The sequence below is a fragment of the Lissotriton helveticus genome, chromosome 10 (genome assembly GCF_964261635.1).
Source record: "Lissotriton helveticus chromosome 10, aLisHel1.1, whole genome shotgun sequence".
Taxonomy (NCBI): Eukaryota; Metazoa; Chordata; class Amphibia; order Caudata; family Salamandridae; genus Lissotriton; species Lissotriton helveticus.
The window spans coordinates 730,882,030-730,907,117 of NC_136071.1; the positions used below are offsets into that span (position 1 = coordinate 730,882,030).

The 25,088-nt window shown below is 46.3% G+C and overlaps 1 protein-coding gene across 4 annotated transcripts in view; it reads left to right on the top strand.

Annotated features, from left to right (window-relative positions):
- Positions 1–25,088, top strand: part of ZMYND11 (zinc finger MYND-type containing 11) — an 836,880-nt gene that overhangs the window by 459,892 nt on the left and 351,900 nt on the right. For all 4 annotated transcript variants that reach the window (XM_078663281.1, XM_078663280.1, XM_078663283.1 and 1 more), the window contains one exon: positions 8,735–8,812. In XM_078663281.1, the coding sequence (XP_078519407.1) occupies positions 8,735–8,812 (78 nt within the window). The remainder of the gene's footprint in view (positions 1–8,734; positions 8,813–25,088) is intronic.

The window sequence follows — 25,088 nt, forward strand, 5'->3', positions numbered from 1 at the left end:
CCAGGATAGCCAGCATACAAACTCTCATTCAAAAGTTTCAGCCAAAGCACTCTCTGCCAGCTCGAGTGTTCATGCAGCTCATAGGCATGATGGCCTCCTGCATATTCATTGTCCCTCATGCCCGACTTCACATGCGTCCATTGCAAGAATGCCTAGCACGGCAGTGGAACCAGGCTCAAGGACAACTAAAAGACCTAGTGTTGGTAGACAGTTGCACTTACAACTGTCTGCAGTGGTGGAATCCACAAAACCTTTCCAAGGGGCGACTGTTCCAAGAGCCAGTTCCACAAGTAGTATTGACAGCGGACGCATCACTGACAGGTTGGGGAGCCCGCCTACTTGAATACACAGTCCAAGGGCTCAAATCAAATACAAGACACTGCATATCAACCACTTAGAGTTGCTAGCAGTATTTCTAGCACTGAAAGCATTCCAGAAATACTTGTACAACAAGGCTGTGTTAATCCGGACGGACAACATGACAGCCATGTACTACATCCGGAAACAAGGAGGAACATACTCTCCACAGCTGTCTCACCTAGCAGAGAGCATATGGAAATGGGCAATTCCCAAAAACATTTTTCTCCTCGCGGAACACCTGCCAGGAAAAGACAATCAAATAGCAGATCTGTTAAGCAGACACAGCCAACAGCTACACGAATGGGAGATTCACCCTCAAGTTCTCCAACCATTCTTCCAAAAATGGGGCATCCAGAGATAGATCTGTTTGCCACAAAAGAAAACTCAAAATGCCAGTACTTTGCCGCCAGGTTCCCACACCCGTTGTCACAGGGCAATGCGATATGGATGAACTGGTCAGGCAGATATGCGTACGCTTTTCCACCAGCCCCACTGATTCCGCTGGTGGCACACAAACTAAGCCAACAGTCACTCACAATGATCCTGGTTGCTCCCACATGGACATGACAGCCATGGTACACAACGCTCCTAGAACTTTCAGTAGTTCCCCATCAAAGACAGCGCCTCTCGCCACATCTTTTAACTCAGAACCATGGAGAAATCAGGCACCCAGATCCCAATCAGATGAACCTAGCGATCTGGCTCCTGAAGTCTTAGAGTTCGGATACCTTAACTTGCCTCCTGATTGCATGAACATTATCAAGGAGGCAAGGCGCCCAACTACTAGAGCATGCTCTGCAGCTAAATAAAGATTTGTAATTTATTGCAATAATAACCAAATCAATCCATTGGATGCTTCCATCCAAAACATTATCTGTTACCTGTTACATCTTCAAAGATGCAATCTAGCATACTCTTCCATAAGGCTACTTCTGTAGTAGGGGATCTCTGTGTATAGTCATAATCTAGTGAATAGTCCCGCCCATGTGCGAGGACCCCGGCAATCAAAAATAATCTCTTAAGTTGTCAGAAAATTGCAGAACTGCAAAGACACTTAAGAGAAAATTTAAAGACAAATAATGCAGCCTATATCCACAGGCTACACTGTCCAGTACTTCAACTAGAAAATTACACCAAAAATCCACAAACAGCAAAGCCTGTCCAGATTTCCCTTGCTTTTACTGCAAAACCCCTCAGAAATGATAGAGAGGAAGGCATGGACAGAGAAGCCCCATAGGCTGCCATTATGTGGCTTAAATAGGATACTGTGCCTTTAAGAGAACCTTCCAGAAGCTTCTCCCAGTATCCCAGAATGCATAGCAGGTCCAACTTACTTCAGTTCTTTTTTCCGGCTCCTGCTTACAGGACCCTGTGCATTGAGCTCTCCCTTGTTTAAGGGTTTATTGGAGTTTTGTACACTTTTTGGATTTAAAAGTGTTCTCATTTGATTCTTGGTATTTCCTTTTCACTTCTGTGTGTTTGTCCAGGCTTTTAGGGATCTAAAATGCCTGCTTTGTTCGACAAGTGCCCAGCATGTGGAAGGAAGAAGGCCAAGTCGGATCCACACGACGTCTGCATTATTTGCCTCCCTGAAGAGCATGTCCCTGAGGATTGTGACATCTGCCAGACCTTTTCTACCAGGACCCTGAGAGAAAGGCTGAAGATTAGGCTCCAAGTCCTAGAAGAGAGGCGACTGCAGGCTGCAGGTGGGTCTGGGCAGGCTGGGAAGGCTCCCTCTGCCCCTGCTGAGGCCTCTGGGGGGCTTCCCAGAGGCAGGAAGACCAGCAAAAGGTCACGGTCTCCGTCGACGTCGATGGCATCGACGACGACGTCGAGAGGGATGACGACGGTGTGTTCCCCTTCTCCCCGGGGCTCCGGGTCGAGACAGCGTGGAAGATCGACGTCGAGAGGCCTAAGTAGGCCGCCGTCGAGATCACCGCCGACGGCGTCGTCAACGTCGGAGTCGAGGCATCGCCGTCGACGAAGGAGACACCGGCGCTCGCCGCCGAAGCGACACCGCCGGTCGACGTCGACCAGATCGCCGTCGAGGGGATCCTCGACGTCGAGGAAACGGTCGACGAGGAGGAAGAGTCGACGCTCGACGTCGAAGTCTGACCGTTCGTCGTCGAGGGGACGGCGATCGGCGTCGAGGAAGAAGCACTCGACGTCGAGGAGACGGCGTTAGATGCGTCTCTGAAACCGGACGCTCAACAAAGGGTTGCCAACCTTCCATTCTCTGGCGAGACCCTGTTTGGGAAGCACGCTGACGACGAAATGGCCCGCATGAAGGCGGAGGCCGAAACTCTCACAGCGGTGGGTTTGGAGAAACCCAAGGAGACAAAGAAAGCATACCGTCCGTTCCAATGACGGTTCGGTGGCCAGGGCAGAGGACGTGGCCAGTCTTCTGGGCAACAGCAGCAACAACAACAGCAGCAGTTCAGAAGACCGTTCCAAAAGCGCCAGAGGGGCAGAGGCGGCCATCAGTCGACCCCAGCGACTAAAGGCCAGGCCGGGTCTAGGCCCTGGGCACTTACTTCCCCTGCGACTGTTACCCGCTCCGGTGGGGGGAAGCATTCAATCTTTTCTGGCAGAGTGGAGAAAAATTACTCAGGACAAGTGGGTGCTGAATATTGTTTGCAATGGATACAGTCTTCGGTTCACCAGCCCGCCTCCATCGATTCCTCCGGTCGGCTCGCAGTATCAACTGCGAGAGCTCCGGCGGAGGCCGATATCCTGTTAAGGAAAAGGGCGATAGAAGACGTACCTCTGTCTCAAAGAGGAAGAGGTCTGTACTCCAGGTTCTTTCTGGTTCGCAAAAAGGACAAGAACGAGTTCAGGCCCATTCTGGATTTGCGACAGGCAAACAAATGGATTCGCAGAGAAAAATTTTGCATGCTGTCGTTGCATCAGATTTATCCTCAGCTGCAACGGGGAGACTGGCTGTGTGCCATAGACCTCCAGGATGCGTACTTCCATGTGCCCATTGCACACAAACACAGGAAGTTCCTGCGGTTCCAAGTCGGCGCCAATCACTATCAATACACAGTACTGCCATTCGGACTGAAGTCTGCGCCGAGGACGTTCTCAAAGTGCATGGCAGTGGTAGCCGCACACCTAAGGAAGAACAAGGTGTTTGTCTATCCGTACCTGGACGACTGGTTGATCAAGGCCTCCTCCTTCAAGGAAGCGCAAGCACACTTCTGGAAGACGTGCGTTCTTATGAACAAGCTGGGGTTGCACATCAACATGGCCAAGTCTGTCCCGACTCCGGTCCAGTGCATTCAGTACTCGGGTGCCTCCATCGATACGCTGTCGGCAAGCGTGTCTCCTTCGGAAGAGCGACGGTTATCACTGCTTCGGAAGGCTCAGGCTCTGATGGCCTCTCCATCCACGACAGTGAGGACGGTGTCTTCCCTTCCGGGATCGATGGCCTCTTGCATCTTCCTGACGCCCCATGCGCGGCTGCACATGAGACCGCTGCAGGAGTGCTTGGAGGATCAGTGGGATCAGAAGAGAGGATCTTGGGACGACAAGATACGACTGTCTCTGCATGCCATTCAGTCTCTGAAGTGGTGGTGTTCAGCGGAGAATCTCCTCAGAGGAGTTCCCTTCCACAAGGACATTCCCAATCAGACTATTGTGACGGATGCTTCTCTCCAGGGCTGGGGAGCGCACTCCGGAGACTTACAGATACAGGGAACGTGGTCCCAGATGGAGTCCACGTACCACATCAATTTCCTGGAACTCAGAGCTGTTAACTTGGCACTGAAGGCCTTTCATCCGTCCTTCCAGACCGGCTCTCTGCTTGTACAGACGGACAATACGACCACGATGTATTACCTCAACAAGCAGGGGGGCTCGAGATCGCGCACTCTGTCGCAGGAGGCGCAGGCGATCTGGCGCTGGCTTCTGGCTCGAGGGCTGACGATAACGGCTACACATCTGCCAGGTGTGCAGAATGTTCAGGCAGACGCACTGAGCAGACTGATTCAGGAAAACCACGAATGGGTCATAAACGACGAAGTACTAGGAGAAGTCTTCGCACGGTGGGGGACTCCAGACGTAGATCTGTTCGCCACCGCCGAAAACAGCAAATGCCGAGACTTCGCCTCCAGGTACTACCAGCCGGGGACGCTGGGGAATGCGTTATGGATCAACTGGTCGAACAGCTTTCTGTACGCTTTTCCACCCATTCCCCTGATTCCGACGGTTCTCATCAAGCTGTCCCAGTCCAGGGCGCGGATGATCCTGATTGCCCCGGAATGGCCCAGACAGTGGTGGTTCACGGACCTGCTTCACCGGTCTCTCCTTCCTCACATGCGGCTGCCGTGCAGGCCGGACCTTCTCACGAAGTTCGGGGGGCTGATGTTGCACCCCAACCTCTCGTCTTTGAGTTTGGCAGCATGGCTCCTGAGATAGTGCAATATGGTCATTTGAATCTCCCTGCAGATTGTATGGACAAACTGAAGGAGTCTAAGAGACCTTCCACTTGGACTTCTTATGCGTACAAGTGGAAGAGATTTTGTATCTGGTGCAAGTCCAAGAACTATAATCCGACGACATGTAAGGAAGATGTCATCCTTCCTTATCTTCTACAGCTGGCGCAGTCTGGCCTTAATGTCCATTCCATTAAGGTTCATCTTGCTGCTTTGACTGCCTACAGGAAATGCCCTTCACAGACTTCCTTCTTCCAGATCCCTGTGATCAAAGACTTTTTGGAAGGCTTGAAGAAAGTGTTCCCTCCTATCAGGCTTCCTTCGCCTTCATGGGAATTGAATGTGGTGCTGTCCAGATTGATGAAGGAACCTTTTGAACCTATTCATAAGGCTTCGTTGCAGCATCTGTCCTGGAAGGCGGCGTTCCTCGTGGCCATTACATCGGCCCGCAGGGTGAGTGAAATTCAGGCGTTGTGTTGCCAAGAACCTTATACTGTATTTCATGCTGCTAAGGTTGTTATGCGTACTCACCCTAAGTTTCTTCCCAAGGTTATTTCTGATTTTCATGTTAACCAGACTATAACTTTACCCACGTTTTTTCAGAATCCTTCGTCTCCAGCGGAAAGGTCGTTACATTCCCTGGATGTTAGGAGGGTATTGAAATTTAATCTGGATAAGTCTAAAGATATTTGTAGGTCTGACCAATTGTTTGTCAATTATGGATCTGTCAGGACGGGTCTTGCGACCTCTAAGCAGTCTATCTCTAGGTGGATTGTGTCCTGCATACAGCTATGTTACCAAAAAGCTAATAAGACCTTCGAAGGTAAACCTAAGGCTCATTCCACCAGGGGCAAGGCCGCCACGACAGCTTTGCTCCGTAATGTTCCGATTGCAGAAATCTGCAAGGCGGCCACTTGCAAGTCGGTTCATACCTTTGCTAAGCATTACTGTCTGGACACTGATGCCAGGGCAGATGCTCAGGTTGGACAGGCTTCGCTGCGAAATCTGTTCGCACAATAGTGGTGTTAATTCTGTCCTGTAACTCCAGTTCTGTAGTAGGGGTATCTCTGTTATAGTGATAAGCGCCCTCCCGCCTCTCCGGTGGAGAAAGATATGTTCCTTGTAGGAATGTGACAGGTCTGGCGTGTTACGCCTTCAAAAAGAACTGAAGTAAGTTGGACCTGCTATGCATTCTGGGATACTGGGAGAAACTTCTGGAAGGTTCTCTTAAAGGCACAGTATCCTATTTAAGCCACATAATGGCAGCCTATGGGGCTTGTCTGTCCATGCCTTCCTCTCTATCATTTCTGAGGGGTTTTGCAGTAAAAGCAAGGGAAATCTGGACAGGCTTTGCTGTTTGTGGATTTTTGGTGGAATTTTCTAGTTGAAGTACTGGACAGTGTAGCCTGTGGATATAGGCTGCATTATTTGTCTTTAAATGTTCTCTTAAGTGTCTTTGCAGTTCTGCAATTTTCTGACAATTTAAGAGATTATTTTTGATTGCCGGGGTCCTCGCACATGGGCGGGACTATTCACTAGATTATGACTATAACAGAGATACCCCTACTACAGAACTGGAGTTACAGGACAGAAACTACTCCATCTTGCTGCTACAGCAGCATATCTCCAAAACAGACAACACATGTCCCTGTTCAGAGTACCACTGGTCAAAGCTTTTATGGAAGGACTTAAAAGGATAATCCCTCCAAAGCATCCACCTTCACCAGTCTGGAACTTAAACATAGTACTTACCAGACTTATGGGACCTCCCTTCGAACCACTACATTCATGTGAATTACAATTCTTAACATGGAAGGTGGCATTCTTGATTGCCATTACCTCCGTCAGGCGAGTGAGTGAGCTACAGGCACTAACCATTCAAGAACCTTTCATGCAGATACATAGCAATAAGGCAGTACTTCGTACAAACCCTAAGTTCATGCCAAAGGTTATATCCACTTTACATATCAATCAGTCAATAGAATTGCCAGTTTTCTTCCAAAACCCGCAGTCAGTGGCTGAAAGAGCCCTACACACACTAGACGTAAGAAGAGCTCTGCTATATTATGTTGACAGGACTAAATCATTCAGGAAGACAAAGCAACTGTCATTTCAAAATCAGGAATAGCCAGATGGATAGTTAAATGCATTCAAATATGCTATCAGGAAGCTAAGCGCACTTTAACAGTTCCCCCAAAAGCCCACTCTACGCGTAAAATGGGGGCATCCATGGCTTTCCTGGGAAATATTCCCCTAGAAGACATATGTAGGGCAGCTACATGGTCTACCATACACACTTTCACTAAACACTACTGTGTCGATGTGCAAACAAAGCAGCAAGCTGCTGTGGGCCAGGCTGTCCTTAAAACTCTTTTTCAAACTGCTGCAGCTGGGCAGGTGACCACCGCTAGAGGGGATACTGCTATACAGACTATGCTAAGATATGAATTCAGCAGCCCACATGCCTCGAACGGAAAATGCTACTTACTAGTATGCATCTGTTCTTGGCATGTAGGGCTGCTGACATTCATATCGTCCACCCTCCTCCCCGGTGCCTGTCACAGCTGCAGTAATCTTTCTACATACACTTACATGGTCATTCTTATTTTTATATACTCCATCTTTGCCACAATGGCGAAAAACAATCTGATGATGGACAGAATGCCCATGCGCACTGTAGTACAGGGGAGGAGTCACCTATCTCGTGATACTTCGAAGACTCTTCCAGGACAAAAAGGTGCAAACATCCGGACCCAACACTAGGCGGCGATCTATGCTACGATATGAATGTCAGCAGCCCTACATGCCAAGAACAGATGCATACTGGTAAGTAGCATTTTCCTTTCTTTTAGGAATTTTACACAGGGGAGTCAATGGAAAATGTTATTTGAACCTTTTCCTCTACTGATTTGTACTGCATTTAAAGTTTTTTTTTTCCTCAATTGGTGTAGTCTCCAGCCTTTTCTGGTTTATTCTATTGTTCTTAGTAGCCTGATCTCTGTACTTTTGTGGAGTTACCACAACAAATTAAAAATGGAGGGGTGAAGCCTTGGGTAAACCCCATTTCTGATACCCTCCGAGATCCTTTGTGGAATCCTGTCATTTTATTAAGTATTGCGACGTGGAAGTAAGTACTTGATAAAGCAAAAACAAGGAGATGATGGACGGAACGCTGAAACTTTTCAGACACTCACCCCCAGTCACAGGTCTGGGTTGAATACATTATCGTTCTTTAGCTCACTTCGCCACCTCAATTCAGACACAGCTATATGCAAATCAGTCTTGACCCTGTGCCTCATGGGAACAGTCCTGCCCGAACTGCCAAGCCAGGTCTCCCCTGAACTGGAAAAAAGCATCCTGGGACCGGTTTCGGGGTAACACCCCTCATCTGCCAGGCTACCTTTAATCCAGTGGCAAAGTGAGCAAGGGACCCATGTCTGGGGCTAACTTAGGGCGAACAAAGCAAACACAAAGATATGATGGACAGAGCGCTAACATTTTTCAGAAACTCACCCCCCAGGTAAGTACTTGATGTCATGACACACAGATAACCAATACATTACTGATTCTGAGGTATTTTTGTGCAACGTTTATGAAATCTGCTACTAGGCACTGGTGTGAAACTGGAGTTTTTTTATCACTATATTTTGTGGCGTAAATCACCCAAACATGTAATATATATCACAATGTATATATTCCCTCAAAATAACAGTAACAGTAAAGTATAGTTCTGATTTAAAACAAGAAGCATTCTTGAAACTGTCGGTTTTTATTAAGTACACTCACCATAACTTGCAAACTAATTAAAAACAATCTGCTTATGACCTCCCAGATAATGTATTATAAGTTTCATTCTTATTTGTGACTTTAAACAGTTATGTTCAATATGCAACTAAATGTCTTTGAATGTTGCATACATATATTATTATTCTTTTCAGCTGGATGAGTTACATCTGTGCAAGACGTGTTTCTATTTATCCAACGCGCGTCCTGATAATTGGTTTTGCTACCCATGCGTAAGTATTTCAAAGACTGCGTTTTGTTAATGTCTGCAGTGACAAAGGCAGTGTTTATGTAATTATTTTTGATTTTGTTTAATTAAAACAGGCATGCAGTCAAGTCTGGGCTAATATCTTAGAGCTTCTTACTTTGAAAAGCAAAAGGTTTCCTGGCCAGTAATTACTAATGGATGACATTAATTCAGGCACCAACTTTATTTTTTTGTTTTTCTGAGCGGGAAAGCCTTGGTGCTATGGGTATGCCCATACTGTGGCAGTGGACTACAGTTGCATCTCACTGATAAGGCCTAGAAAACCAAAACTGGTTTGCGTTTTTTTCTGTGTTGGCCCTGGCCCAACTATTTGAGCTTGATTGGAGCAGAATCAACATAAATTTGAATTTGCATTGGCAGACCTCTGTCTGGAGTGGCATGAATGGCAGATAGGAACAAGGATGAATGCAACAGTGGTTTTACCAGTGGCTGATATTAAGTTAAGCCTTCCACCAATCACTTTTTTATTCTGCTAATGAAGAGTTCTGTGTTTTATGCAAAGAATAATGTTTTACTGCTGACAGCCAGTCCAGGTTATTCGCATCCTAAGATAGAAGCTCTACATTGAAAGTGAAGCTGAGGTGATGAGTTTTTGTATTAACTGTAGCTAGTTGATCATATACAATCCAAAACAACACATCAGGTAAAAAAAGAGTATATTTTAGCAAACTTAAATAGAAAAAGTAAGTACAGGAAACCTTGCTGTTCAAAGGGCAGAGTCTCACCTTGTGGGTGAATAAATATACCAGGTTGTAGAATGTGATGATCAGACATTGTATAGAAAAAAGATTGTTCAGCCATTGTTTGATGACCAGATATCAAGGGACCGCCTACAGTCAATACTTTGGTTTTTTGTGAATTGACTTTTAACTAATTCCTATTTATCCATTGCACAACTGCAGACAGTTTGGTTTGTGTGGATAGCCATTTGATATCCAGTCTCAAAAATGATTTGAATATGTACATATGACATGAAGAAGAGATCAGTGAACCTTAATAATGAATCAAGAGGTTAAATAAAGAATAAAAAGAGTAGGGCTAAGTCAAGAACTTTAGACAGCAGCAAGTTGAAGATGTACAAGCCTCCTTATAAACAAAAAGTAGCCATAAGAGTTTTGGACCTGATACCACTCCATGCAGCTGAGAACATTAGGACTTTGAGATACGATATCAAATGCTGCTGAGACCAAGAAAATAAGAATGATCACTCTGCCCTAATCAATAAGGGCTCTGAGTTACTCCGGTATGGACTTAAGGAGCTCTTGAGTTTCATGCACAGCCTTAAGCAAGCATGATTATGGCACAGAGTATTTTCGCTGTTAATGAAGGTCAGGAGTTGGTGATAAACCTATTTCTCTGCCACCTTTGCTACAAAAGAAAGTAGTGGAAAGTTACTAAGAATTCCAGGACAAGTGCTACTATGATATTCCCACACTATACTCAAAGTTCAAAAACTCCACAGGTTGCTTGAAATGGTAACTAAAGCTAAGAACTAACAACATAAAATGCATGTTGATGTCCCCAGCCAATCTACCAGTACTACAGGATAGCTAGATGCACATAGTTATAAGCTGAAAATGTGTGGGAGCGGCTGGATATTTGGTACTAAAGTAAGCTGTGGAATTGACAAATCCATCCCCTAGGAACTTGGTGTGGGGTGAATGGCAGAGGTGCTATTAGTGCACACAGAATTAGCCAGAAACTTGCAGAAAATTGTGGTCTGAGGCAATGGAACACTAGGAGAAGAAAACATGCAAGAGACTATGTCAGTAGAGTGCTTGCAGCATGGTAGTATCACTTGGGAAGACAGGTGGTGCAGCTGAAGGCTCCACCAACAGGTTACAGTAAGGGGGAAACTGTCAGCCACAATAGCCTAAGTAAAACTGATGATAATGCTGGTGAGTGGTGCCTATGTCAGAGGCAATTGAGATTTAAACCTGGTGGTAAGAGTGTGAGGCTAGGAAGCCTGGCTGGGAAGTGTAGAAAACTATATACAATAAAGTATCACTGGCAATGGTTAAGTGGTTCTGATAGACTGAGCAGGAGGGTGTTAGCAATAGGAAGCATACAGATTACAGCCCAGCTAGGGGGCCAGTACCTGAAAACTTGAGTGATGGTGCTACACATGGGCAGCCCTGGCTATGCAGGCCCAAAAGTAAAACCCTCTGCTTATAGTTTATTTCTTTGTAAAATGATTCTATCACAAATGTTGCTGTACTAGTTAGTTGAGGTTCACCCAATACATGGGGTCAGTTTGGCACAGTAATATGGTGAACAAAGAACTAGCTGCAATGCATAGCTTGGCCCAATGTAGGGGAAGGAGTTATGGTCCTAAGTTAGTGTTTAGGATGAAAACCTGCTGCAATGTTTGGACGTAGCAGATGTGGCGTTCCACAGACCATGCAGCATTATTGAAAGAAATGGTGGAAGTATCACAGGGCCTGGAGGGAAATAAGAGATTCTGGGTTAATCGAGGAGTCATGGAGGCCCCCTGTTGAGGAGCACACAGTTGTCAAGCATAAACTCAACACAGGGATTGGCACAAAAATACTCGTAGGGGATGTGAAACCCAAAAGAGTGCTGTGTTAGACTAGAAGAATCAGAATAAGTGTTGTACTATTACAAGAGAAACATATAAATGATGCAGAGGAGGAAAAGCTGTGGAAGAGGTGGTGGGACTAAATGGCCTCCGCATTATATTGAACATATTCAAGAAGGGTCATAGCCTAGATTGCACCGGGAGTGTGATTTCAACAATGGTATACAAAGGCAGAGGTGGTCTGTTCTAATGTGACAATTGCTGGTTGATATATATACATTATATATATATCGATAGATAGATTGATAGATATAAATAGATTGATAGGTATAGATAGATTGAGATAGATATATAGATATATCTATAATGATTTTATACTCACTGAATATAGATGACAGAAGCATTCTTGATGTGTCCGCGTTGTGAGCAGTAGCTGTGAATTGTGTACTGTAAGAATTACTAGATTTGCTGTCCCTTCCACCAAGACTGGGCTTACATAAGGAATAACAACAACAGCTCATAGACAGATAGGGCCTGTTGGGTTTCTGGAGAACATTACACCTGATGACCCGGGAATACTCTTGCTGTTTGGCCACCCACAAATGACATAGTAGGCTAGATCTCATCATGGTGACACAGAAAGACCAATACAGATAGGAGTAGGTTGTGTATAGTGAAATTGAGGTGGTTCCATTTGGGTCACCGACCCCTTCGGCTGACACATACAGTGGTTTACTACTGCCCTGTGATCACCAACATGCAGACTACAACCAGAAACTGTACAATACTTTGCATTTAGAGATGTCAATAGAGACACAATCCTAGATTATTTTGAGTGCATCTGAGGAACGCCAGGCAGACAGACAGTGTAAAGAGAATCCATGAAGGTGATGCTCAGTGCAAAATGTATGGTAAAAATGTATGGCACCAGACACCAATTGTACGTTTAAAACATATGGCACCAAACACCAATTGAAGCAAAATCTAATCAGACAGCTGTTTGTCTTCTTTGGTATAGCATCTGAAGTGTGGGAAGACTAGTCTATTTCCATTCGGGGCTGACATGAAAAATGTGGGTTATGTACCTCGAGCTGGGACTACACAGAATACACACATAGTATGGGATAAGTCTTAACAGCCTTAAAGATGTCAGCAACTTTTTGGAATCTTCTGCCACTCTCCTCTTTGGGACTGGTTGTGCTTGCCAAGATAGTTTTCCTGCCATAATGCAAAACTTGATGTATCTGCTTCCGTCACAATGTCCAGTGGCAGGTTATTGGTAGTGTTGATCTAGAGAGGTAGGTGCAGTAGAGTAAAACTGGAGTCCCTGAAGCTAAGGAAGTGTGGAGCTACCACACTTTGAGGTCTAATATATGGCAATAAAGCTGCAACATATTGCTCTTGGGGGAGGGGAGGACATACTGAAAAGGTACCCCTACATAATCCACTAAATATGAAGAAAGTGATTAGAAAAATATGACACAACCTCTATTTCAGACACAAACATATGTTGCTTGCAACTGTTTAATAGGCCAGGACATAACTGTAGTATGGGGGAGAAAGGATAGATATGACAGAATGACACATGTATTACCTTTACAGAGATGCAGTAAAGATTCAGGGTTATGACATGGGCAGTTCATACAATATACCAAGTTAGTGCAGACTGCTAGGTAAATATAATTCTGATAGATACATCTGCCAGTGGATTCCTCACCTTGTGAATATCCCCTTGCGTCAGCATCATTCGGAAATTCTTTTCGTAGCTACGCGCCGACGTGGACTTGGACGTCATAGAGACACGGCATCCCTCGCGACTCCGCTGACGTCACCGACGCCCATAATAGGCCAACGCCGGCGTGATGACATCAGTTCCCTTTTTTCCGCGTCGTCAATGCTAACGGTTTCGGGGAATCTCAGTAGCTTTCTAGTGACTTTGTTGCTATTTCCTACGTCTTTCTGCTTCTTTGTTTCGTGACAATGTCGGCAAGGAAGACTGGCTTCAAGCCCTGCAGGGAATGCGGGAAAATGATGTCCATCACGGACCCGCACGAGGACTGCTTATGGTGCTTAAGCTCTGACCATGATGTGGATGATTGTTCATCTTGTCGAAAGATGAACCCGAAGGCCCTGAGGGAAAGAGAAACCAAGCTCCTGGTGGCGAAGTTGGAGGCTGACAAAGGTAGGAAGTCTTCTCGTTCGAGAAGGGCGAGGTCGAGGTCGAAGTCAAGATCCAGATCTCGAGAAGAGTCGACCTCGAAGTCCTCTACGGAACATGCTTCAAAATCAAGAAAGAAGCATAAGAAGAGGAGACAGAAGTCCTGACGTCACTCGGGTAAGCAGTCGTACTCGAGATCGAAGTCGCCTAAGAAAGTTCGATCGAAGGTGATCCCTCCGCAGCAAACTTCGAATCAGGAAGGTGAGGTTTCGCCTTCGGAGTCGCAGGTGCAGTCGCCGACTCCGGCTTCCAATCCGTCTCCGGCTTCCAATCCGTCTCCGGCGCCGTCCCCGGCCCAAGAAGAAGAAGAAGTTCCGGTGGAAGGGGAATCTGTGCCTGTGGAGGAGCCGGATTTGTTCCCACCTCAAGTCCAGCCTGAGGGTGTTCAGCCACCTTTTCCTTCCCCAGGCCAAGACCCATCAGCGTTTTTGAACGCTATGTATGGCGTCTTTTCGAGGGCTTGGTACCCCTCTGGAGCACCTTCGGGTCCCATGGGTGCACTGGCCTTTAATTTGGGGGTGCCACATTCCTATGCCCCGGCTCCATTTATGCCGTTTATGCCAGCCCGACGCCGCCATGGCAATACGCGGCTCCGCCGAAGTCGTCGACGCCGGTCCCGGCGTCGCCCGCTCCAAGTCGACGTCGAGTACAACCCACTGGGCCATCGGATTCGGTACCGACGTCGGTTCCGGCTCCGTCGGAGTCGTTGGTGGATCCAGTGGAGAGGCGTGTTAAGGAGAGGTCCAGGAGGGAGGCACAACACCTTTTGGAGAAGCGGAGATATGTTGACTCTTATCCTGATGTAGAGGAAGGTGAACTAGATGAAGACTGCTTTGAAGACCTAGCAGATGCTAGTGGCCTGGATTTTTCCCCGGAATGGGAGTTACCATCAGGTTCTGATGCGCCTTCAAAGGACGTCCAGCCTTATCATATAGTAATGAGGAAGGCTGCGGGACTTCTTAATTTGACTTTGCCAACAGTTGAATCTAAGTCTAATCTTTTGACTGAGGTCCTACACTCGCCTAGTTCGGCGGTGGAACCGTTGCTTCCGTTTAATGAGGCTTTAACAGAGCCTATTATGGAGTTGTGGAAAAAGCCTCTAACTGCTCCGTCTGTTTCCAAAAGTGTGGCAAGACTTCTCATCTCATCCTTCTCCTGAGAGCCTGGTCATTCAGGCAGCATGTTCAAAGAAGTCTTTGAGTGCGTTTCCGCAAGTGCCTGGGGATAAGGAGGCCAAGAAACAGGATCAGGTGGCCAAAAAGACTTTCTCCTCAGCAAGTATGGCATTGAAGTCCACTAATGCCACTTGTCTCATGGGGAGATATGTGCATGCACTTATGGATTCAATGCGTTCTTTGGCTCCTAAGATCCCTGATGGAAGTAGGAGTGATTTTGAGGAAGTTTTGTCTGACGCTCAAGCAGCGGCACGTCAGGTAATGCAAAGCGGATTGGTCACTGCTGATTCTGTGGCACGCATCATGGGCACTGCGGTTGCCACGAGAAGATCGGCTTGGCTTAAATCATCAGACTTTTCCGCAGATGTCCAAGCGGCTTTATTGGATCTGCCATTCGATGGTGTTGGTCTCTTTGGCAAAAAGGCCGATACTGCCTTAGAGAGGTTTAAGGACAGTAGAGCTACTGCCAAATCTTTAGGTCTCCAGATCAGAGGTTCTTCGGCCAGGAGATTCAGAGGTTTTGGACGCTCTTCCTTTCGCAATTATCGACAAGGTCAGCAGCAGCAACAACAACAGCAGCAGCAGAATCCCTTGTACAGGTCTTACAGGGGAAAGCAAAGAGCTCGTCCTTGTGGACGTCAGGCCTCTTCCTCCTCCACCTCCTCCAACCCCCCAGCCACAGAAAAGCAGCCCTAGATCCGCCATTCAGGATCATGCGGGCTTACCCACTTTCTACGGGATTGGGAATCGGTTACATCGGATCTTTGGGTTCTCAATCTCGTAGAAAATGGTTATGCCCTTCCCTTTCGGGAATTTCCTCCCAATTACCCTCCTTGCCAAGGTTTTTGCACGGAGGAACATCTGTTGCTTCTACAGGAGGAAGTGCAGACTCTATTAAGAAAGGGTGCGATAGAGGTGGTCCCAGAGCAGGAAAGGGGTCAGGGATGCTACTCCCGGTATTTCCTGATTCCCAAGAAGGATGGCAGCCTTCGTCCAATCCTGGATCTCAGGATCTTGAATCTCTATCTGAGTCAAGAGAAATTCAAGATGCTCACCCTTGCTCAGGTTCTTCAAGCGCTGCTGGAAGAAGACTGGATGGTGTCGCTCGACTTGCAGGATGCGTATTTTCACATCCCAATCCTGAAGTCGCACACGAAGTATCTCCGTTTTACGGTGGGGTCGCAACACTATCAGTTTGCGCGTCCTTCCTATTGGAATTACTACTGCGCCTCGAGTCTTTACCAAGGTGATGGCGGTGGTGGCAGCTCATCTCCGAAGGTCGGGGATTCCAGTATTCCCCTATTTGGATGACTGGCTGATCAAAGCAGAGTCATCAGAAGCGTGGAGAAGCGTGGCTCAGTGGTTAGAGGTGGCAGACCCGGAAGCTGAGATCGGCCGTGGACCAGGGTTCGATTCCCCGCCTCGGCGGGTCTCGGGCTCAAAATTCCACGGACTCGACAATTCTCGCTCCGGTGCCTATTCGACTCATGGGGTCACACTCTGCGACTCTGGGCAATAGCTTGCTTAATCTCCACTACGGCCCCTCGCGGCGGGATGCCTGGCTTTCACCTTGTGGATACCCTGCCGGGGTATCTCACAGGGGAATACCAGGACGGGTTCCCTAAGCAAGCGCCTTGATACCTTCGGGTGATACGTGCGCTATATAAGTCGCAATACATCAGAGAGAGTGCTCCATCATCTGCAAGAGACAACCCAGTTGTTGGACAGGTTGGGTTTTTCGATAAATGTACCCAAGTCTCACCTGGTGCCCTCCCAGCGCATCCTGTTCTTAGGTGCTGTACTGGACACAACTGTATGTCTTGCATTCCCTCCTCCTCAAAGGATTCGCGACATTCAGGAAATGATTCCTTTATTTTACAATGGAGCGGTCGTGCCAGTCCTGAAGGTCCTTCGCCTGCTCGGTCTGATGGCTTCATGCATTCTGTTGGTCAACCATGCACGCTGGCACATGAGGGCACTCCAGTGGTGCCTCCGCAGGCAGTGGTATCAGCACAACGGGGATCTCAGGGAGTCAGTGAGGATCTCCAGAGAAGCTGCAGCGGATCTGACTTGGTGGGGCGTGGAAGGCAACCTGTCTCAGGGGAAGCCTTTTCATCTGCCTCCTCCGGTGGCCACAGTAATAACGAATGCATCCACTCTAAGGTGGGGTGCTCATCTGGGGGACCTGGAGGTCAAGGGTCTTTGGTCTCCAGAGGAAAGGTTGCTTCATATCAACCTTCTGGAATTGCCGGCGATACGTTTGGCGCTCAAGGCCTTCCTCCCTTCCCTTCGCGGTCGGTCAGTCCAAGTCCTGACGGACAACACGACCGCGATGTGGTATATCAACAAGCAGGGAGGAGTGGGGTCGCAGTGTCTCAGCAGGGAGGCTCTGCGTCTCTGGTCTTGGGTTCAGGACCATCAGATTTGTCTGATGGCAAATCATCTGGCCGGGGTTCTGAACGTTCGTGCGGACACTCTCAGTCGACAGTTCTCGGCCGACCACAAGTGGAGGCTCCATCCAGAGGTAGTTCACGACATCTTTCACGAGAATGCTCACTGCCCGTCTTTTTGCAGTCTCCAGTATCCGATGCAAGGAGCCTTGGGGACGCGTTTCAGTTGAGTTGGGGAAGACAACTCCTTTACGCGTTTCCTCCCATACCTTTGATTCCTCGGGTTCTGAGGAAGATTCGCCAAGACCGGGCCCAAGTCATATTGGTCGCCCCGGATTGGCCAAGAAGGGTGTGGTACACAGATCTTCTCCACCTCTCCGCTCACCCCCCGCTCCGTCTCCCTCTCAGGGCAGACCTCCTCTCTCAGATGGAGGGGCAGGTTCTACACCCCCACCTCCAAACATTACACCTTCATGCTTGGAGATTGAACGGGGCAACCTGAACTCCTTTTCTCTCCCACACGATGTGGTGGATGTCATTCTTTCAGCTATACGTGACTCCACTAAGTCCATTTATTCATACAGATGGTCTAGATTTGTCACCTGGTGTGGAGAGAAATCTGTAGACCCTTTGAAAGCCCATTTATTTGATATTCTCCAGTTTGCTCTCTCTTTGGCGCAGCAAGGGCTTGCTGTTGCCACAGTCAAGGGTTATCTCTCGGCTTTGTCGGCGTTTCTATGTTTCCCGGACCAGCCGTCTCTTTTCAAATCTCCTGTAGTTTTAAGATTTTTGAAGGGTCTTACTAATAAATTCCCTCCTACTCCCTTTATTGTGCCTCAATGGGACTTAAATCTTGTCTTAACATACTTTGATGGGTGCTCCCTTTGAGCCCTTACACAAGTGTCCTGTGAGGCTTTTGACTTTTAAGACAATCTTCCTGATTGCAATTACCTCGGCAAGGAGGGTAAGTGAGCTTCAAGCTCTTAGTTGCAAGCCCCCATTCTTGACCATTCATGCTGAACGAATGGTTCTTAGGACCAGGGCTGCTTTTCTCCCCAAGTTGGTGACTCCCTTCCACCTAGGACAATCCATTACCCTCCCTACCTTTTATCCTCCACCACACCCTTCCAAGGAGGAAGAGAGGTTACACTGTCTGGACCCTAGGAGGGTGGTGGGCTTTTACCTGGACAGAACTAAAGACTGTTGTGTGGATGACCAGCTCTTCATTGGGTTTGCTGGCTGCAAAAAAGGAAGAGCGGTTCATAAAATAACTCGTTCAAGATGGATCATCCTTTGTATAAAGATCTGCTACTCTTTGGCCGGTAAGGAACCTCCAGAGGGTATAAGGGCTCATTCTACAAGAGCGAAGTCGTCAACCTCAGATTTGTCTAGAGGTTTTCCTGTAGAGGATATTTGTAGGGCAGCAACTTGGTCCTCCCTCCACACTTTCGCGAAGCATTACTGCTTGGATACCGAGGTGAGGAGGGACGGCCACTTTGTGCGTTCTGTCCTCCAGGATTTTCTGGTATAGAAGAGTGGACTCCCTCCTCCGGGCGTGGGGACTGCTGTGGGAATCTATTCACAAGGTGAGGAAACCACTGGCAGATGTATCTATCAGAAGAACAAGTTACTTACCTTCGGTAACGCTTTTTCTGGTAGATACAGTATCTGCCTGTGGATTCCTCACTGACCCACCCGCCTCCCCGTTGTCCACTCTTCTATACCAGAGTAACTGTATTGTATTTGTTTTACGGTCAAGGTTAATGTGTTATTTCAAATGTTTTCTTACATTTGCTTCACACTGTGTGTGTTACCTTGGCTATTGTGTACTGTGTATACTATGTATATATATACTGTCATTGGTCCGTCCGTGTGCCTCGAAGGCACGGAAAAAAGGGCGGAACTGATGTCATCACGCCGGCGTGGGCCTATTATGGGTGCCGGTGACGTCAGCGGAGTCACGAGCGATGCCGTGTCTCTATGACGTCCAAGTCGGCGCGTAGCTACGAAAAGAATTTCCGAATGTTGCTGACGCAAGGTGATATTCACAAGGTGAGGAATCCACAGGCAGATACTGTATCTACCAGAAAAAGCATTACCAAAGGTAAGTAACTTGTTCTTTTGGTTCCTTGAGGCCACAACCATCATATATACTGGTATCTGTGCTGAGTTTGGCCAGCAGTGGGTCTAAATTATACTTGGCCTTAAAAACAGAGTCTCCTGATGGTTGGAACATAAAGAGAGGAGGATAGCCAGAGGCAATCATGGACAAGGTTTCGGAAACTGCCTGCTTCCAAGTCAAAACAATTTCAAACAATGTCAGATTCAAACTGGTGAAACATGTCTGCATAGAACCTACTGTACCCTTTGAAAGCCAGGCTGAACATACCCAGGGGCATTTGTAGCATATCCGAGTTTCAGGAAGGCGGAAGACAACTTTTTGCACTTGACATGGTCATGCCATGATGTTGAGAAATTCTGTATTGAAGTGTTGAATAAATGACACCTCATAACTGGTAGAACCCCTCGATTTATAATCAAACAATGTCTATTTAGAGTTCCATAAAGAATAACAAAAGCAGAGAATGAGGGTTAGGGTTGTTGCGCTTGGTGCAGTCCTTATGAGGAAACACATAGCCATTCATTGGTTGAGACCCCTTGTCCTATGGCTCAAGTGTGGGTGTAATTACATTGGTGGTGGTGGTGGTGGAAGAGCTGATGAACAATTAACAAAGGATTTGGCAGATTGGTCTGTGATGATAAAACCACTTTCAACCCCCATTGCAAGAGTGTAATGAGAGATAGAAAAGTGATGTTGAGTCTATAAAAATTGTATTGGGTAGAGTGGAGGAGATCTATGTAGTGTTAACAGGATAGGAGTTGACAAGATAAAATGAAAGGTATGCAAACATGAAATGTTTATCCTTATGGAAGGTTAATTAATAAGGAAGCATTAAAGGTCAATCACTGAATGGTAGGAAATTTAGGAGTCCAACAAGGTGAATTGTGTATACATGCATGACATTGTAAGTGACTTGTTTTGTGGTAGCGGGATTAGGAGCATTGCAGATGAAAATTGCCATTATGTATTGTCGGAAATCTATGCATTTATTGATGTTTTTCCTTTTTCCTTTTTTTTTTTTTTTTTTAAAGAGGTCGAGTTTATTCTTTACAATAAAACGGAACATATATATTTTTTTTTAAACTACAAGGGCAGTCAACTACAAAAAAAATAAAATAAAAAATAGAGTGGACATACATGCTTTCTTTCAAGATATGGAGACTGTTGCACAGTGTTATTTGCCTGTGGGTATTATGGTTGGATGAAAGCACATGTGGGTGGCGAAGGGATTGGTCTGAAGAGACTGATTCTGGATTAATCATGCTGGTGGCACTATATGTTTGAAGTACCATTCTGTATCTGAGGGGCTAAAAGATCATGAAGGTTTGGGGTGGCCGGAGTAGGCCACTCTTGGCGAGTCCTCTGGACTGTTTGATTCTATGTTTGGTGGGGGACTGGTCTCCTGCATACACTTAACTTATTACATTGTATAATGGCAGGAAGTGGCAATCTGTAATTGTCATTGGTCGGGTACTTTGCTGAATAATTGATTCAGACAGAATTGATGGGCTGGCACAGTATTGCAGACGTAAAATGTGTTTACACTGGATGGGTCAGTTGGGTTTGTTTAAAGTTTGTTGTGGAATGTTTTTTCGCCTGCAGTTCTTTGGCACACTACCCTTCCTTACACAAGATATGTACCTCTCTTGCTCTCGGGGCTTCTCTTGTTATTTGAATCCTCATCCTATGGGAATCATTGTCCCATAAAGGTAATCGGTAGGTGCTGTTATAAGGCATCATTATAATGTGATTACTTTTTTTTGTTTGTTTTATAAAGCGCAAACTAGACCTGAGGTATCGTAGTGCTTTACTTTAGAATCGGGTCGTTACAGACGGGCACCTTCATTTATAAATTTTGGGGGGTTAAGTATCGAGTGATTAAGTGATTTGCCCAGAATCGCAGGATGTTGGCCGTCTCTGCTGAGACACGAACCCAGTTCCCCAGCTTTGAGGTCGACTGCTCTAGCCGTTAGACCACATCCTTTCCCGAATGTCTGTTGCTTGGGTGGGTTCAAAAAATTTCATAGGGTCTTGTCCTTTCTCAGGCCCCATAAGATGGACATTGTCTGTGTTCAAGAACACAGCTCACAGATACGGAAGCTGCCAAGTCTCTGGAAAAAAATGAAGAGGTCAGCTCTACACTGCTACCTTCTCTACATTTGCCACGGGAGGGAGAGAGGGAGGGAGGGGGGGAGAGAGGGAGAAAGAGGGGAGAGAGGGAGAAAGAGAGAGAGAGTGTTTGTTTGTTTTACTCGAGTGATCCCTTTTTGGCTTAATTATTCTGAAGCGGATGTGGGAGCATATATATACTGCTGCATGGTGCTCTAGATTGGAAGGAATTATACATTCTTAATACATACGCACTCAACACTAATGAGAAAACATTTTTTTAATAAGATACAGGACCTATTATCTGATTGCATGGATGTCCCTATGATATGGGCCGAAGATTTTATTTGTGTATTGGATGGTATGTCCAATTTATTCCCACAAAACCAACACACATAAATATTGCCTTAGTTAAGGTAATATCCAATGCCGGTTTTGTAGGGGTTTGGAGGACTTTACGCTTGACCATCAAAGAATTTTTCAGCCATTCCCTAATAGAGAACACTTAGTTGTTTGGACCTCATATTACTGGCTGGGTTGGCGCTCTCTCGGGTGTCTTCAGTGAGAAACCTGAGCAGAATCTTACCTGACCGTTCCCCATTAATAATAAAATGCAGGTGGTGGGGGGGTGGTGTCATAGTGTGGTAAATAAATAATTAATTACCGGTACTATTTTTCAGTATAATCAATAAAACAGGTAGCTCAATAAATAAGAGTCAGGATTCGAGGTATCTTGAGTCGACAGGCTTTAATCAGGCATAAAGGACAGGAACAGGACAGCCTGTACGGGAAGGGAATGAAGGCAGCTGCCGGGGGCAGGATCTGGGAATCAGGCAGTTACTTTTAATATGGGTGCACAATATATATACTTAAACAAATACATTACATTCAATACAGTAGGCGTAGCAGTAGGCGTGACTCGTAGCAGTCGCGAAAGATAAGGGCAAAATGATGTAACAAGAAGGCGTGTACAGGGCGTATACATAGACATGTGATGTAAACGTAACAGAATATGTCATAAACGGGGCGGAAACATGGAGGGGGCTACCTGAGCAGCTGGGACCTTTAACCTAGTGGTGCGCGCAAACGGGCAATGACGTGTTACCAGGGAACTGGGGGCTATGACTTCTGCGCTAGAAGAGGAGACTAAAGTCTGGAGTGTCAGAGCGACATGTACCCAAGACATATCTGGTATCTGGTGTTTAGAGTACATGTTGATAGAATCCAAAAGTTATCAGGGCAAAGGCTAATAGACTCTAAGACTGGTGCATGCATAATTCTACATGTATTGCGTGTGCGAGGAATATTCTATGAATATTAATACAGTATTTCTCTTACATGGAGACATAAAGGCTAGACCATGACGGAAACTATTGATGCGATTCAGTGCCTTAGGAATGCAGAGAAGGAGGGCTGGACTGATAACTAGAATCATAACATACTCTTGGCAGACTGGGAGGCAGAGCCAGGCCGGGCCGGGCACTGCGAGGCAGAAAGTAAGCGAAGGGTCAGGGATGCAGGTGGGGGCTGTATCGCTCCTCGGAGAGGGTTCAGGAGACAGGAGCTGAATCTGAGTCCGGGCCCTTTTGAGGCCTAGAAACGGGGACAATTCAATGAATTAACGTGCACACCGTGAAATGTGGCAACGTAAGTTTACATAGGCCTAATATTCGTTGCTTTCACGATGACTGGAAACTGGCATACTAGAGATGGACACAACTGTAATTGCGTCTTTAATCGATCAGAGGGGAATACATGCATATCGATCATGCACATATAGCATAAGATGGGGAACACGTAGGCACATACAACATGGCAAAATTTACTTTTCCACATTCCCTCCTTGTGCCCTACGTTTCCATCAGGAAACATCAATATTCATGATACCATCTATCTGTTCATATAGCATCATTTGCTCGTCTCGAATTGTCTTGGAACGGGATTTAGGACTAGGAATACAAGAGGTAGCACACATGCCGCAAATCGCAGGGCCACATTGTATACAGAGGCAGCAACTGAATATGATCATTACTGCAATACCCAGGAATGACAAGACTTTCCATCCCCAGGCAGATATGATACTCCAGAGCCAACCGGACCATGTCCAGGTGCCTGGATTCTGGTGTAACTGATGGGCAATTTTATGAAGTCTGGTTATAGCTGAATAAACAGATGGCGCGTTATTAGGAATGAAAATGCAGCAACTAGATCCGATGACTCTACATGCTCCTCCTCTATCGGCCAGTATGACGTCAAGAACGAGACGATTTTGGAGCACGACAAATCTCATAGCAGATTGCTCTTCAGTTAAGTTACCTAGAGCAGAAGTAGTCTCATTCACTACCGCTTCAAGGGTTCTGGTTAACCTACGTATTAACTTACTATTCTGGATAGGTCCTATAAAGAAGAAGAAACCTTTATTAAAGTCTTGATACTGTTCTAGAGTAGTTTCAGTTTGATCGACAATTGGGGACTCGATCTCCCTTCTATGTCTAATGTGTACTAGATGTGTGTTTCTGTGATAATCAGATGGGGCTAGAAAAACTGGTGGCAGTAGGAAGGCAATATAACATGTTCCATCCCAATCGAGGGGCAGACGAACATATGCGGTCTGACCACAAACAAAATAAGAATGACGTGAGGCTTTGAAAATAGATTTCCCACTGTCACTATACTTGACAATAGTAGTACAATCACTATGTCCTACATGTGCGGAACCATTCTTTCTGACACATAATTCGCCTTTGACTGGTAGTACTGAAATAGCAGGCAAATCTGGAGTAGTATCAGACTGAACATTCAGGACCATGAAATTCGAAGAATAATTACCTAAATCATATACTTCATTTTCTAGATCTAACCCTGTTCTATGGGAGAGACCTTGTTTGTCTGGGAAACATGTTCTATTCAGGAGGGACATATCATTGGAGGATGAGGTTAACGTGGACCATGCTCCACACGAACCATTATGTGAAAACGGATAAGGAAAGAGTGGCAGAACCCCCTTCGGTGTCTGGAAAGGGGGGAGTCGACCACACACCCAACAATTAGTGGCATTGCTGGTCTGGTGTGAATAATGCAACATCCGGATGAATGTATTATTTCGCATAGCAAGACGATAGGATAGCTCGTGAGGAGGCAGATCACTAAACGTGTGCTCTACTGTAGTATTAGAAAACATATTTACATGTGAAACTGGAAAACATAAATGTAAAGCATAACTTGTGCAGGTAACCATAAGACTTAAAAATACTAAGAAACTTAGAACAATAATACATCGTTTAGAGTTTTGACTAACTCTCTCACTATGGGGGTCTATCTCATACATGTCAGGGACCTGTCTAACCGTTTCACCCGAGAGGGACTTAGACAATTAAACTGGCTGACTTATTTTACTAGACCGGAGCTTCTGTTTATACTCCTGTTGCGGAGTTTTCTCTAACAGGGGAACTTTGAGTTCAGAGTCAAGTTCAGAGTCTGTTTTTAGGCAGTCCTTAGCAAAAGTCTTTTTACGTAGTCCATGGAACTTCTTTATGTGGGTCAGGTGGACCCATCCTTTTCTCCCCTCGAGCTTTACTGCGGTCCTTGTTGTTAGTAAGACGAGGCGGGGCTCCTTCCAGCGGGGCTCCAGCGGACTTGAACGATCAAAATTCCGCACCAACACCAGATCGCCTGGAATGACTTCATG